This window comes from Lissotriton vulgaris, chromosome 8, assembly GCF_964263255.1.
Source record: "Lissotriton vulgaris chromosome 8, aLisVul1.2, whole genome shotgun sequence".
Classification (NCBI taxonomy): domain Eukaryota; kingdom Metazoa; phylum Chordata; class Amphibia; order Caudata; family Salamandridae; genus Lissotriton; species Lissotriton vulgaris.
In genome coordinates this window covers 1,207,296,282-1,207,310,683 of record NC_141696.1, presented here as the reverse complement: position 1 = coordinate 1,207,310,683, position 14,402 = coordinate 1,207,296,282, and the positions used below count along the sequence as shown (strand labels likewise).

The 14,402-nt window shown below is 42.1% G+C and overlaps 1 protein-coding gene across 4 annotated transcripts in view; it reads right to left on the bottom strand.

Annotated features, from left to right (window-relative positions):
- SUPT20H (SPT20 homolog, SAGA complex component) overlaps nt 1-14,402 on the bottom strand; it is a 447,817-nt gene that overhangs the window by 253,894 nt on the left and 179,521 nt on the right. For all 4 annotated transcript variants that reach the window (XM_086935080.1, XM_086935082.1, XM_086935081.1 and 1 more), the window contains exon 14: nt 7,765-7,836. In XM_086935080.1, coding sequence (XP_086791206.1) covers nt 7,765-7,836 — 72 coding nt within the window. The remainder of the gene's footprint in view (nt 1-7,764; nt 7,837-14,402) is intronic.

Below are 14,402 nucleotides of genomic sequence, written 5' to 3'. Positions count from 1 at the left end.
AGAGGGTCTCAAGGCGCTTGGGGGAGGGTGGGTGCATTACTTATCGAATAGCCAGGTTTTTAGCTGCTTTCTTCTGGTTGGGTATGCCTCTGGATCAGGAAGGTCTGGAGGATCTACAGTATCATTGTAGTAGTCTCATGTGCCCTGTGGTATGTCAGTGTCATCATCAGCATCATTGAAGGGGTCATTTTTTACACCCCCACCCACTAGGTCATCATCATCCTGTGGTGGTGGAGAGTATGGAGGAAGTATAGGAGACTTTGGAGGAGAGGAAGGCTCAGTAGGAAGAACAGGAGAAGAGGGTCTAAATGGTGAAGTGTCACAGTCTATTTTCTTCACAGGCACCTCGGGAACGTGAGGGGTGTTGAATCTTCTTTTGTTCGAGGGGGTACTGATAATATGGCTTGTTTTAGGGTCAACATGCAGTGTTTTCTGTTTTGGATCGATGGGATCTGGTAGAAACAGTTCCTCCTCATTGGGGTGTGCTTTAGGCGCCAATTTTTTCTGTTCAGGACGTGGTTCAGGTTTGTCTGGAGCCTTAGACGGGGTTTTTATGTCCTTCAGCTTCGGTGTCGAGTCCGAAATCTTTTTTGGATCCGAAGTGTCTTCGCTTCTGAGGCCTTTTGGTTTTTCAGTGCCAAAGTACTTGGTGCAGAGTCCTTTTTAGCAACAGCGAGATATGTTCCTGTTTTTGGTACAGACGTGCTTTTTGGGCACTGATGTGCGGCTTGCTATATCCCGAGCCGCCGGAAGGCTTTTCTTCTGTCTTGGGAGCAGGGCCTGGAGGTGGGGCTTCTGAAGTGTTCTTTCAGTCTCAACTCAGGCGTTCAGGCGAAGTTCTGACCAGTGCCTTCTTTTTGGGTGGGGTAGGGTCAGGCGCAGTTGTACTCACTCGTTGACCTTGGAGTGATGTGGTCATTGTAGTCATCATCGACCTCGGATACGATATCAAGCTCCTCTGAATCCTCTGCCTTGGAGACGTGGGGCCTTCATTTAAGATATCTTCTGGCCCGGCAATCAAGGATAGTTTTCTTGGATCGAAAAGAGGCGCAGGCCTGGCAATGTTTTTCTTAGTGTTTAGGCGAGAGACAAAGCTTGCATACCTTGTGATGGTCGCTGTGTGGAACTTTAGCTCCACACTGGAGGCATTTTTTAAACTGAGTCCCTTCCATTAAATGTAGGCCCGAATGGCATTGTTACCCCTGGCGGCCCGCGTCGATGACCGGAACCGGGGGATTGAAGAGTTATCCCGTCGAAGTATGCAAACGAAACAATACCGTAGATTTGGGATGTTTTGCACATCAAATAGGTCTGGAAACACGGTTCCCAGGCTCAGGGATGCACTCTCAAAGCACCCTCAGCTGCACTAGGGAGGCCGGGTGCAGAGTGCTGAGTCCCAATGTTATCCAATGGGGGGTGAGGGGCCTCTGGTTGGTAGCTGCTCACGAGCAGGCCACAAGGTTGTGGGAGCAAAGCTCCTGGTGTTAGGCTCAGGGTAAAGGGAGATCTGGTTTAGCACACAAAGTGCACCTGCAGCAGCTCAGGGACAGGTGGGTGCAGGGTGCTGTTTTGACGTCGGGTGCCCTATTGTTTACAATGGGGATTGCGGGTTTGGGTTTTTAGCTGAAGGCTTGGTCCTGGAAGACTTCCGAGAGGAACCAACAGCTGGGCAGTAAGTTGGAGGGCTCAGGGACATAGGTGCACCTCGGGTACTCTTGTCCAGGTCGTAGGGCGGCTGGATGCAGGTGTGTTTTTTGAGGTCGGATTTTACTTTACCGGGCCACTAGCGGTTGGGGGGGTCTCCGTGCAAAGGCTGCAGGTGATGTGGGGGGAGTCCTGGAGGAGTCAACCCAGGGTGGACTCGGACTCTGGAGCGCTAGGGACCTCGCTGGGACAAGTGGGCCACTCTGACTCAGGCCATAGGCGTCGGGTGCAGTGGTGGTTCCAGATATTGGGTTTCTTTGTCCACAGCAGGGTGGATTCTTTCTTGTCGGTTTCTTTTTAACAGAGCTGCTGTTCACAGGAGATCCAGTCTTTGTTGAGGGGAGTCAGTCCGACCTGGGGTTCTGGAGATCACTAACTGCAGGACAAGTCTACTTTTGGCGCAGGATCTCTGGAAACTGCAGACGGGCCATTAGGGCTGGGGCCAAGTCAGTTCTTCTCTGCAGTCTCCTCTGCTGGGCGTCTTCTTTCGTCCTGCTTAGGTTACGGGAATCTGTCTTCATGATTCAGGGCTGCCCCATAATACTGTATTTAGGGGGCGTTTTAGGGGTCTCTAGGTCAGTAGCCAATGGGTTACTGACCTTAAGCCTGTGATTGTTGTTGGGCAGCCTACTCAGCGGCCTCGGAACCGATCTCTACTGATGAAGGATATTATCCTGAAACACGAGCCATGTCTCGTGTCTAGAGATACCTGGAGACACGAAGTACTTACTTGCACCAATCTTGGTGAAATACTGATGAACTTTTGTTCATTTGCGAAGACACACGAACTGCATGACCCAGAATGCATAGGGGCAACCCAGCTAAGATGTGGAGCAGTGAGCGCCCAGTCCTTTTTTTCCTACTTACCTTAGGGTGACTACACCCTTGGTGTGCACACCCCACATGGGGGAGTGGGCACAAACCCTAATCCTGATTGAAGAGTGCCAGCCATCTGCAAGATGATGGGCACTGAAAAGTGATCTTCACCTCGCCTCCCCCACCTGAGGGTTGGGGTTGGCAGAGGTGGGCACACCTTCTAGGCTGTGCTAGTTTTTCCCACCTGTCTTCCTGCCGAAAAGGAGGGGAGACAGGAAGGGGGCCTGCTTCTGAGAGCATGAGAGGCTGGGGGGGTCGCATTACAAAGGCAGCAAGGCCTTTGAAGGTCTCCGGTCACAGATGGCTCTTCCTGGCCTGGGGGAGATGTGACCACCTATGCCCAGGAAAGGCTTTGTTTCTGGGCTCAGGGAGCAAAGGCTCCCACCTCAGGGGTCGAGAAACAGGTCCCGTAGTGACAGTCAGGTGTGTACCAGTCAGGGAACCCACCAGAGGCTGGTTGTTTTATTCAGGGGGCATCTCTAAGATGCACTCTAAGTGCATTTTCCATTAAATCCCACACTGGCATTAGTGTGGGTGTAATGTGCTGAGAAATTTGATACTAAACTTTCCAGTTTTCAGTAAAGACATTATGGTGCTATGGAGTTCGTAATAACAAGATCCCAGCACCATATACTCTTAATGGCAGCACTGCACTTACAATGTCTAAAAATGGACTTAGACACTGTAGGGGTATTGTGCTCATGCACCTATACCCTCACCACTGGCATAGGTCACCCAGCTAGAGGGGTGACTGACATATGCCAGGGCAGTGGGTTGTAGGCATGGCACACAGGGATGTGTGCCATGTCGACTCTTCACTTTGTTCTGCACCAAAACACGCAGCCTGCAAAGGCAGCCTGTGTGTGTAAAGGTACAGGGCCTCTAAGGGTGGCACAATACGTGCTGCAGCCCTTAGCAGACTTCCCTGGTTACAGTGCCCTGGGTACCCGTGGTACCATTTACTAGGGGCTGACCTGTGGTCAGAGATGCCAATTGGGTTAGTTTTGGGGAAAGAACACAGGCCCTGGGAACCTGATTGGCAGGGACCTAGGGCACATCAAGTGAAAGTGCATCAGTAGTATGGCAAAAAGTGGGGGGGGGGCTTACTGGAACAGCAAAAACCCACTTTCCTACAGAAGTACAAAACACCCGAACACCCAGCCAGGTCTTTAGTTGAAGTGTTCACCTTAATGAAATGGGCACCAAGGCTCTGAGGAAAATCATTTTTGGCCAGAGTAATACAACTTTAAGCAAAAGATAATCCACCTCGATAAGGTCTATTTCTGGACTGACATTCCCATCTTTGCAGCAGTGATGACGACAAAGTTTGCCCCACACCCTCATTGGGACTGTCGAGTCTTTCAAAGAGGCAGCCAAAGTGGATAGCAGATCCTCATATAAGGCAGGTCGGGGTATCAATCCATGTGAACCCAATTTGGGCCTACCAGGATGAGCTCATACAGATACTTGCTGACATTCTTCAGGACCTGTGGTGTCAATGACAGGGGTGAAAACACTCTTCTAGATAGCCTTGAGATAATTCCATGGGGAAATAGGGAGGATATCAGTTTTTCCTGACAGTAACTAATCAATCAGCTGATGGCATATGCAACTGCATATGCAACTGTATGAAGATGAGTAGACGCAACTAGTAATCAGCAAGGCGAGTCATGCTGAGCTTGTCATCCCTGATTTCCAGAGAACCCATGAGGTAATTGACCATCTTGTGTGGGCCAAGCCACCACCTCAGATCCTGTAGACAGATATCGAGGACACCAGTCCACCTTGACTATTGCAGCAAAGCATGGAGGTCATGTTGTCTGTCAAGACCTAGGCTGACCTGCTCTAGACGGCAGAAAAACCTTAAGGGCTAGATATACGTTGTGTAGCTCTTAAATAATGGATATGGTCATGCTGCTTCACAGGAGACCAGGGACCTCAATATCCAAATCATTCAGGTGACCTTCCAGCCCATAGAAGATTCATCAGTCACTACCGTAAGATATATCATGGAGCAGGCAGAAAAGTCTCCATCATTATAGTTCTTGGGCTGCCAGTTCTGAAATGCAGATGTTGTTCAAGAGGCAGAAGGGGTAGGCACAAGGTTAGGTGATTGAGAAGCCTCAGAGAGGATCGTAGCATGAATGCTTTAGACTCACTGAGATAAAAAAGCCTTCAAAGACAGTATGGACCCTAAAAAGGGACCATCTGCATAAGGTGAAGACTGGATTCTGGTTTGTTGAGAAAAAAAACCAGAATGGACAACAAAGAAATAGTCATCTTCAAGTGCTTAGAGGCTGACTAAGACAAGCCCACCCTTAGCTGCCAGTCTTCAAGTTATGACAATAAATGTGTGAACAGGAAGAGATATAGGCCACGACCATAGCCAGGTTGCATTCGCAGCACAAGCCTAATGCGTTGTTACGGATATGATTTTCCTGAAAATCTGGAGACAGCTGTACTCTGCAAGCTAGGTGGGATTTCTAGTTCTGCATTTTGTCTTTTTATGTTTTTTCTCGTTCAGGGTTCCACAAACAGAAAATAATTTCACATTCAGGGATCTAGAAAGGCACAGGCTCTTTCTGTACTCTTGAATTGTTGTTATGTGTGGCTACCCCCATGGTTGTGTTGCTGCTCCTCCAGCCTCTTCCCCTTAGTCTTCCCTTATGCCTGCAATGTCTCCCAGCTACCCAGATAGTTCCTCTCTAAAACCAGTGCCTGTTCTACTTTCCTCTCACTTCGTCTGCTGAGGGGTGTTTACCATAGATTCCTCATCATTAGAATTTTAGTCATGTTCCTCAGTGGAAAGGGAAACTTTCCCTAACTGTGTCCTGTGCTAGTCATACCGTGTGACTCCATGTAGACTTTTTTCTGACCAGGAAGTGACAGAGTAGAGCAACATATAACAGCCAACCCTGCGCACTGACCTCTGTTTCTTGCTTGACTTTATCTACGCTCTTGGGTGCAGAGGACAAAACAAATGTGTAGATCTAACATTTGGGACTTTTTGGATGGCAAAAATAGGCCACACCACAGTCTGAGGAGTGGGGATGGTAGTGAGGAATCTGCAGTTAGATAGAGTATCCACCAGAAGCAGCATTACCAAACCTAAGCAAATATTTCTTCAAATGGATACTTCTAAAAGCAGATTCCTCACCTTTAGAATAGATACCACAGCAGAGTCTGTGGAGTGGACTTAAACCAAAAGGTTTTGCAGGATCAAGCAGGCGATTGTCCTTCTCACCAGACCTGACTGTCACAGCAATAGTGCTTCATAAACACGTGCACTGATGCCACGTCGCAGCCTGACATGTTCAGGACAGGCACTCCTTTTGCCAATGCAGTGGAAACAGCCTTAGCCCTGGTATATTGTTTTTGGGAAAAGATTAGAAGATATTATTTCAGGGGAATAACTACCTTGCCAGAGTTCTTTTCTACAAAGCCTTTCTTTTCTTCACTCTACAGAACCACACTTAAAGCTGATCGTCCTATAGGTGGTCTTTGGTACGATTGATGTGAAAACCTAAAACTCTTTAGGGGTGCAACTAATGAAGCTACTTCTCCTCTTTCAAGGGATGTGGTGGCCCAAAGAATGCTGGGAGAGTGATGGACTGCTCATTGGGGAAAGGAGTCACAACATTCAACAAGAAGGCCATCCGAGTCCAGACCAGTATGTCTTGCAAAAAGATGGTGTAGGGCAGTTGTACCCAGGTGTTCACTCAAGCGAAAAAACAAAAGGGCAAACAAACAACCTTTAATAGTGTCCACTGGAAGTTCTTGCATGGCCAAAGAAAAAAACTATAAAACATTGATATGTTAGCTTGCAAAGGGTCTGTTTTGCAAACTCAACACCAGCCTACAAAGTTGTTCCAACACCCAGCATAAATGAACTTCGTAGAAGGATGCCAGGCAGCAAGGATGATATCCACAACTTCAGGTGGTAGACTGACCACTGTCAACTGCAGCAACTCAATCTCCACACAGTGTCAATGATGGAAGAACTAACATGGGTCAGTGCTCAGCCTTTGTAGGGTCCACGGGGTTCAGACTGCACCAAGGATAAATCTATCAGCGGTATTCCAACAAGGAGCCTCTATGGATCCTAGGGGTACACTGGAGAGAGTTCTGGAAGAGTACCAAAGATATGCAGCACGGCCACCTTAAAGATCTCGACCTGCTGATGCATTGCCGATGGCCTGGGGAATTCAGGCACATCGGGATCAATTGTGGAATCGGCTCCTCAATCAGAGGTCTAAAGCAAGATCGACTGCTATCTTTACCCCCTCATGACTTCTCTTTTGAAAGAGAGTGGTGGGATGGGGTCAAGTTCTGCTTTGCTCTCTTATCCTTCCACTTTGACTTTCCAAAAGACTTCCAGTCGTGTAGATGACCTCTTGTAGAAGCAGGGCCGAACCCTCATATTGGAGAGGGAGCTCATGACTTCTTCCCGTGTTCTATCACATACAGATTGTCTTGGCAGCCCTGGGCCACCATTGGCTGCATGAGGATGCACTCATTGCACAATTTGGAGTTGTGCCTTGGACCCAAGAACCAAAGACAGATCTCAATGGATCTATGACTGGCATATGCTTTCGGCAGTCACAGTATTGTTTGTTTCCCATTGTTTAAGGAGGGGACATCATTCCCCTGGACAGTGAATTTTGTTTTCAGAGTCATCAAAAACCAACAAAAGTGGAAGTAGAGTTCCAGATCACATTTGAATGTGTGGAAAGAAAGAAACAGATGTCTGCAGATGCAGGTGTGGTGCTTAAATGTGGTTCTGCTCGGTCACTTACGGGGTGGAACAAAACCTGCACAGAACCCCATTGTGTCACTTATGGAGTGAGAAAGCACTGCTAAAGAAAAGTTTCCAGGCCCAGTCTGGAGCCTGGGGAATCTTCTTAAGGTGAGAAATCAGCAGTAAGAAATATCCATAAGAAGTATTAATAAAAAAGAAAATACATGCAGATGCATTTTATTCTTTTTTTGTGATGGTTTAAGACTGCAGCGTCTGGATTTTCATGAATCTGTAATCATGATCTTCATGGTCTGCCACGCTCCCTTTCACACATATTTTAAACACAGAATGCCATCCTTCAACTGGAAGATACCTAGATATAAATGTTTATAGTGTGCAAGTAAAAAAATAAAATGGAGATCAGCTTTAATAAATATGAAACTCACCTCGGCTGGCCAGACAGATGGCTGGGAGTCATCAGATTTCTTAGATTTTTCTAATTTGGCATACTTTTCAACCTAATAGTACAACAAAATGCAGCAGATCAAATATTAGTCAAATTAGAATGAGATGCACAGACTTCTAACAAAAAAGCTAAAATTGCTGTACAAAGAATGCATGTATCAACAGTGCTACTGAAGTCTTTTTGAGTACGCCATGTGGAGACCAAGCCTTTATCTATGTACACTGTGAGAAAAACGGCATTGCTGTGGGCATGAGTGTATGTGCAGACATTTGCTATGAGCGTATGTACAGAATGTACCTTCCTTGGTGATGAAATAATAAACAAAGATTAGCCACTGTTTAAACTTGTTTGTAGCAATCATTCTGTCGCCAGGTTGCTATTCTAATCAGCTCCTCAAGTCAAGCCTTGATTCCTGCCTCCTGTGGACCCACCTCTTGCTTGCCAAATGTTAAATTCTTAAAGGTTTCTGAACTACACCTAGCTAGGCATTCGTATTTCTCACATTTTGTATATTAAGCACATTTTATAGTGCACATTAACCAGAGTGTGCAATGTTCCACTATTCATGGCAATAAATATACATTGGTTTCTAATAAGAATGTTTTCAGGTTGGTCCTTAAGACTAAAAGTAAGTAAGATAAATACAAAAACAAATCCACATAAAACAACTTCTATACTCTTGTTTGATAAATGTCAGTAAAGCATTTGACTATGTGAACAGAAATCTTCTTTGGAAAAATTTGGCAAGCTTGCACATTTTGTACAATCTTCTATGTACCATACAGCTGCTATATACAAACTACATATAAACACCTGGACAGAAGTCAAGCTTGGTACCAACCAGACACTTTTGGACAAAATGCATTTGCAGAGATGCCTCAAAACAAGGCTGTATCATTGCTCCAACACATATACATATCTGATCCAAGTTCCTTCTGGACGCTGCCCACCATGATTTGTCCTTCCCATATTTCATCTTTACAGTATGATGACGATTATGTTTTTTCAACCTAATAGCGGCTGGTCTCCAGAGGCTATTAAATGTACATATAACAATGAAAAGCAAATGAAATGGTCGTAAATTGTATAAAAACAAAAAATTGTCATCTTTGGGAGGTAAATAACAACAAGCATTGGAAATGTAATAGGTCTCGCATTTGTTGGAGCTGGAGCTCTTGGCATTTTAAATGGCAATGTTTTGTACTTTGCAATAGGTCTTGTATTTGTTGGAGCTATTCATATTGTAAATGGTTATGCTTTTTATTTATCCTTGGGGTTTTATATAGCGCGAACTTAACAGCCTCAGTTGTGAATTTCGATTCATCAAAGTTTTGTGAACCCTGAAATTTGCACAAATAAAGTGCTAACAGTATAAATATGAGCACCGTTTAATAAACAAAGCCACTGCAATACAAGAGCAAAGGTGACCGGGTGACTGCTTCTGGGTTGACGGAGTTGCTTACAGACACTGCCCATTAAACCTAGCTAGCCCACTAATATGAGTTCATCAAACGTAATGCTATGTTTTCCTATGTTTTGTTATACTATGCTATGCTATGCAAAATTTTGTTGTGTTTTGTTATGCTATGCTATTTTATGTTTTGTTATGCTTTGTTGTTTTTTGTTATACTATGCTATGCTGTGTTTAATTATGCTATGTTTTGTTGTGTTTTGCTATGCTTTGTTATGCTATGTTTTGTTGTGTTATGCTATGCTTTGTTATGCTATGTTTTGTTTTGCTATGCTATGCCATGTTATGTTTTGGTATGGTATGCTATGCTAAGTTTTGTTATGCTATGCTTTGTTATGCTATGCTGTTTTATGCTATGTTTTGTTTTGCTATGCTATGTCATGCAATGCTATTTTTGTTTTGTTATGCTGTTTTGTTATGCTATGTTTTGTTATGCTATACTATGTTTTGCTATGCTATGCTTTGTTTTGTAATGCTATGTTATGTTGTGTTGTGTTTTGTTATGCTATGCTTTGTTATGTTATGCTGTATGTTATGCTATGTTTTGTTATGTTTTGTTATTCTATGCTATGTTTTGTTGTGTTATGCAATGCTGTGTTTTGTTGTGTTATGCTATGCTATGTTTTGGTATGATATGCTATGTTTTGTTATGCTATGCTTGGTTATGCCATGTTGTGTTTTATTTTTCTATGCTGTTATGCTATGCTATGTTTTGTTGTGTTTTGTTATGCTGTCTTGTTGTGTTTTACTATGCCATGCTATGTTTTGTTATGCTATGCTATGTTTTATGTTATGCTTTGCTGTGCTTTGTTATGCTCTGTTTTGCAATGTTTTGTTATGCTATGCTTTGTTATGCTATGCTGTTTTGTTATGCTATGTTGTATTTGGTTATGCTATGCTATGTTTTGTTGTGATTTGTTATGCTATGTTTCGTTTTGTTATGCTATGCTTTGCTATACTACGTTTTGTTATGCTCGGTTTTGTTATGCTATGCTAGGTTTTGTTATGCTATGCTAGGTTTTGTTATGCTATGGTATGCTTTGTTATGCTATGCTATGCTATGTTTTGTTGTGATTTGTTATGCTATGTTTTGTTTTGTTATGCTATGTTTGGTATGCTATACTATGTTTTGTTATGCACTGTTTTGTTGTGTTTTGTTATGTTATGCTATGCTATGTTTTGTTATGTTAAGCTATGTTTTGTTTTGTTATGCTATGCTTTGCTATACTAAGTTTTGTTATGCTAGGTTTTGTTATGCTATGCTAGGTTTTGTTATGCTATGCTAGGTTTTGTTATGCTATGGTATGCTTTGTTATGCTATGCTATGTTTTGTTATGCTATGCTATGTTTTGTTATGCTATGTTTTGTTATGCTATGCTATGCTATGTTTTGTTATGCTATGTTATGTTTTGTTATGCTATGTTATGTTTTGTTATGCTATGTTATGTTATGTTATGCTAGGCTATGTTTTGTTGTGTTGTGTTTTGCTATGCTTTGTAATGCTATGCTATCCTTTGTTTTGTTATGCTATGTTTTGTTATGCTATGTTTTGTTATGCTATCCTTTGTTTTGTTATGCTATGCTATCCTTTGTTTTGTTATGCTATGTTTTGTTATGCTATGCGATGTTTTGTTATGCTATGCGATGTTTTGTAATGCTATGCGATGTTTTGTAATGCTATGCAATGTTTTTTGTTATGTTTTGTTGTGTTTTGTAATGCTATGCAATGTTTTTTGTTATGTTTTGTTGTGTTTTGTTATGCTAGGTTTTGTTATGCTATGTTTTGTTGTGCTATGCTTTGCTATGCTAGGTTTTGTAATGCTTTGCGATGTTTTGTAATGCTATGCGATGTTTTGTAATGCTATGCGATATTTTGTAATGCTATGCGATATTTTGTAATGCTATGCGATGTTTTTTGTTATGTTTTGTTGTGTTTTGTTATGCTATGTTTTGTTATGCTATGTTTTGTTGTGCTATGCTTTGCTGTGCGATGTTTTGTAATGCTATGCGATGTTTTGTAATGCTATGCGATGTTTTGTAATGCTATGCGATGTTTTGTAATGCTATGCGATGTTTTGTAATGCTATGCGATGTTTTGTTGTGCTATGTTTTGTTGTGCTATGTTTTGTTGTGCTATGTTTTGTTGTGCTATGTTTTGTTGTGCTATGTTTTGTTGTGCTATGTTTTGTTGTGCTATGTTTTGTTGTGCTATGTTTTGTTGTGCTATGTTTTGTTGTGCTATGCGATGTTTTGTAATGCTATGCGATGTTTTGTAATGCTATGCAATGTTTTTTGTTATGTTTTGTTGTGTTTTGTAATGCTATGCAATGTTTTTTGTTATGTTTTGTTGTGCTATGTTTTGTTGTGCTATGTTTTGTTGTGCTATGCGATGTTTTGTAATGCTATGCGATGTTTTGTAATGCTATGCAATGTTTTTTGTTATGTTTTGTAATGCTATGCAATGTTTTTTGTTATGTTTTGTTGTGTTTTGTTATGCTAGGTTTTGTTATGCTATGTTTTGTTGTGCTATGCTTTGCTATGCTAGGTTTTGTAATGCTTTGCGATGTTTTGTAATGCTATGCGATGTTTTGTAATGCTATGCGATGTTTTGTAATGCTATGCGATATTTTGTAATGCTATGCGATATTTTGTAATGCTATGCGATGTTTTTTGTTATGTTTTGTTGTGTTTTGTTATGCTATGTTTTGTTATGCTATGTTTTGTTATGCTATGTTTTGTTGTGCTATGCTTTGCTGTGCGATGTTTTGTAATGCTATGCGATGTTTTGTAATGCTATGCGATGTTTTGTAATGCTATGCGATGTTTTGTAATGCTATGCGATGTTTTGTAATGCTATGCGATGTTTTGTAATGCTATGTTTTGTTGTGCTATGTTTTGTTGTGCTATGTTTTGTTGTGCTATGTTTTGTTGTGCTATGTTTTGTTGTGCTATGTTTTGTTGTGCTATGTTTTGTTGTGCTATGTTTTGTTGTGCTATGTTTTGTTGTGCTATGCTACGCAGTTTTTTTGGGTTTTGTTATGCTATGATATGTTTTGTTGTGTTTTGCTATGCTGTTATGCTATGCTATGTTTTGTTATGCTATGCTATGCTATGCTTTGTTATGCTACGCTTTGTTATGCTATGTTTTGTTATGCTATGCTAGGTTTTGTAATGCTATGCTAGGTTTTGTAATGCTATGCTAGGTTTTGTAATGCTATGCTAGGTTTTGTAATGCTATGCTAGGTTTTGTAATGCTATGCAATGTTTTGTAATGCTATGCAATGTTTTGTAATGCTATGCAATGTTTTGTAATGCTATGCAATGTTTTGTAATGCTATGCGATGTTTTGTTGTGTTTTGTTATGCTATGTTTTGTTCTGCTATGTTTTGTTATGCTATGCCACGCTGTTTTTTTGGGTTTTGTTATGCTATGATATGTTTTGTTGTGTTTTGCTATGTTTTGTTTTGCTATGCTATGCTATGTTTAGTTGTGTTTTGTTATGCTATGCTTTGTTATGCTATGTTTTGTTATGCTTTGTTATGCTATGCTGTTATGTTATGCTATGCTATGTTTTGTTATGCTATGCTTTGTTATGCTATGCTTTGTGTTGTAATGCTAGGCTATGTTTTGTTATGCTATGCTTTGTTTTGTTATGTTATGCTATGTTTTAAGATGCCATGCTAGGTTTTGTTGTGTTTTGTTATGCTATGCTGTTATGCTATGTTTTGTTATGCTAGGTTTTGTTATGCTATGCTATGTTTTGTTTTGCTATGCTCTGTTATGCTATGCATGGTTTTGTTATGCTATGCTATGTTTTGTTATTCTATATTTTGTTGTGTTTTGTTATGCTATGTTATGATTTGCTGTGCGTTGTTATACTATGCTATGTATTATTGTGTTTTGTTATGCTATGCTATGTTTTGTTGTGTTTTGTTATGCTAAGCTACTTCAGGTTTTGTTGTGCTTTGCTATGTTATGTTTTGTTGTGCTTTGCTTTGCTATGCTATGCTTTGTTGTGTTATGCGAAGTTTTGTTATGCTATGTTTTGTTTTGTTATGCTATGCGATGATTTGTTATGTTATGTTGTGCTAGGCTATTATGTTGTGTTAGGCTGTGTTATGTTGTGTTAGGCTAGGTTGTGTAGTGTTGTGTTGTGTTTTGTTATGTTATGTTTTTGTTTTGTTATGTTTTGTTATGTTTCAGACATGCACACAATAATAGAGAAACATGTGGATGGACACAATGATAGATGGGTACAGACACACACACAATGTCACACACACACGGATACAAACACACATGACAGTTGGGTAAACCGACATGCACACAGTGAGAGACACACGGATAAAGACATGCACAAAACACACCACGACAAAAAGGCGCACATGCACACAAACTGCCATTCGTGTATAGTGTGGGTAAATAAAAATTTCTAGCTGTGATCGAGGGATGCATGCAAGGCCTGCCTGCTCCAGGTAAGTTGTGGCATCTAGAGGTGTATAGTGGGTGTGGCGGGGTATCTAATACCCCCCTCCCCCCAGCCTTTCCAGCCTCGATGTGTAATATCCTCGCAGGCTGGTGCAGTGCCCCGCAGCGCTGACCTTGTTGACAGTTAGTTTCCTTGGAAATATTTCAGCTTTTTTCCATCTGTGAGTCGTGGCCTTGGGAGGAAGGCTGTCCCGGGCACATTTCCTATTACCATTTAGGCGATCTCCAGAGCCATTTATATAACAAGCCGGTGTTTTCCGTCTTTGCCTGCAGAGCAGCTGAGTCTCACAAAGTGGGTCTCAGCACAGACCTGCAGCTCCACTACACGGCGTTCTCTGCCCCGCCTTCTCAGAGCATCTTCCTTTGAGACACGTAGCCACTTCCTTCTGTGGGGCCCTCTGGCAGCTGGACACTGACAGACCAATGAGAGAGCTGACTGGAGCAAGCTCCAGGCGGGAAACCAGCGTGGTTGCAGGATGCCTGGTGCATGCTCCTCCACGGCTCTCGAGAAGACATTTATCAGTTTTTTTAAATAAACAAGCTGATAAGAAATGTCTTCATGACAAAGGGCGTGAACAGAAAACCCTCCAATGGCAGGTCACTGTTTACCATAAACGGTGACGCCAATCAATGGAAATGAGGGGTGGGGCTTAAAGCCC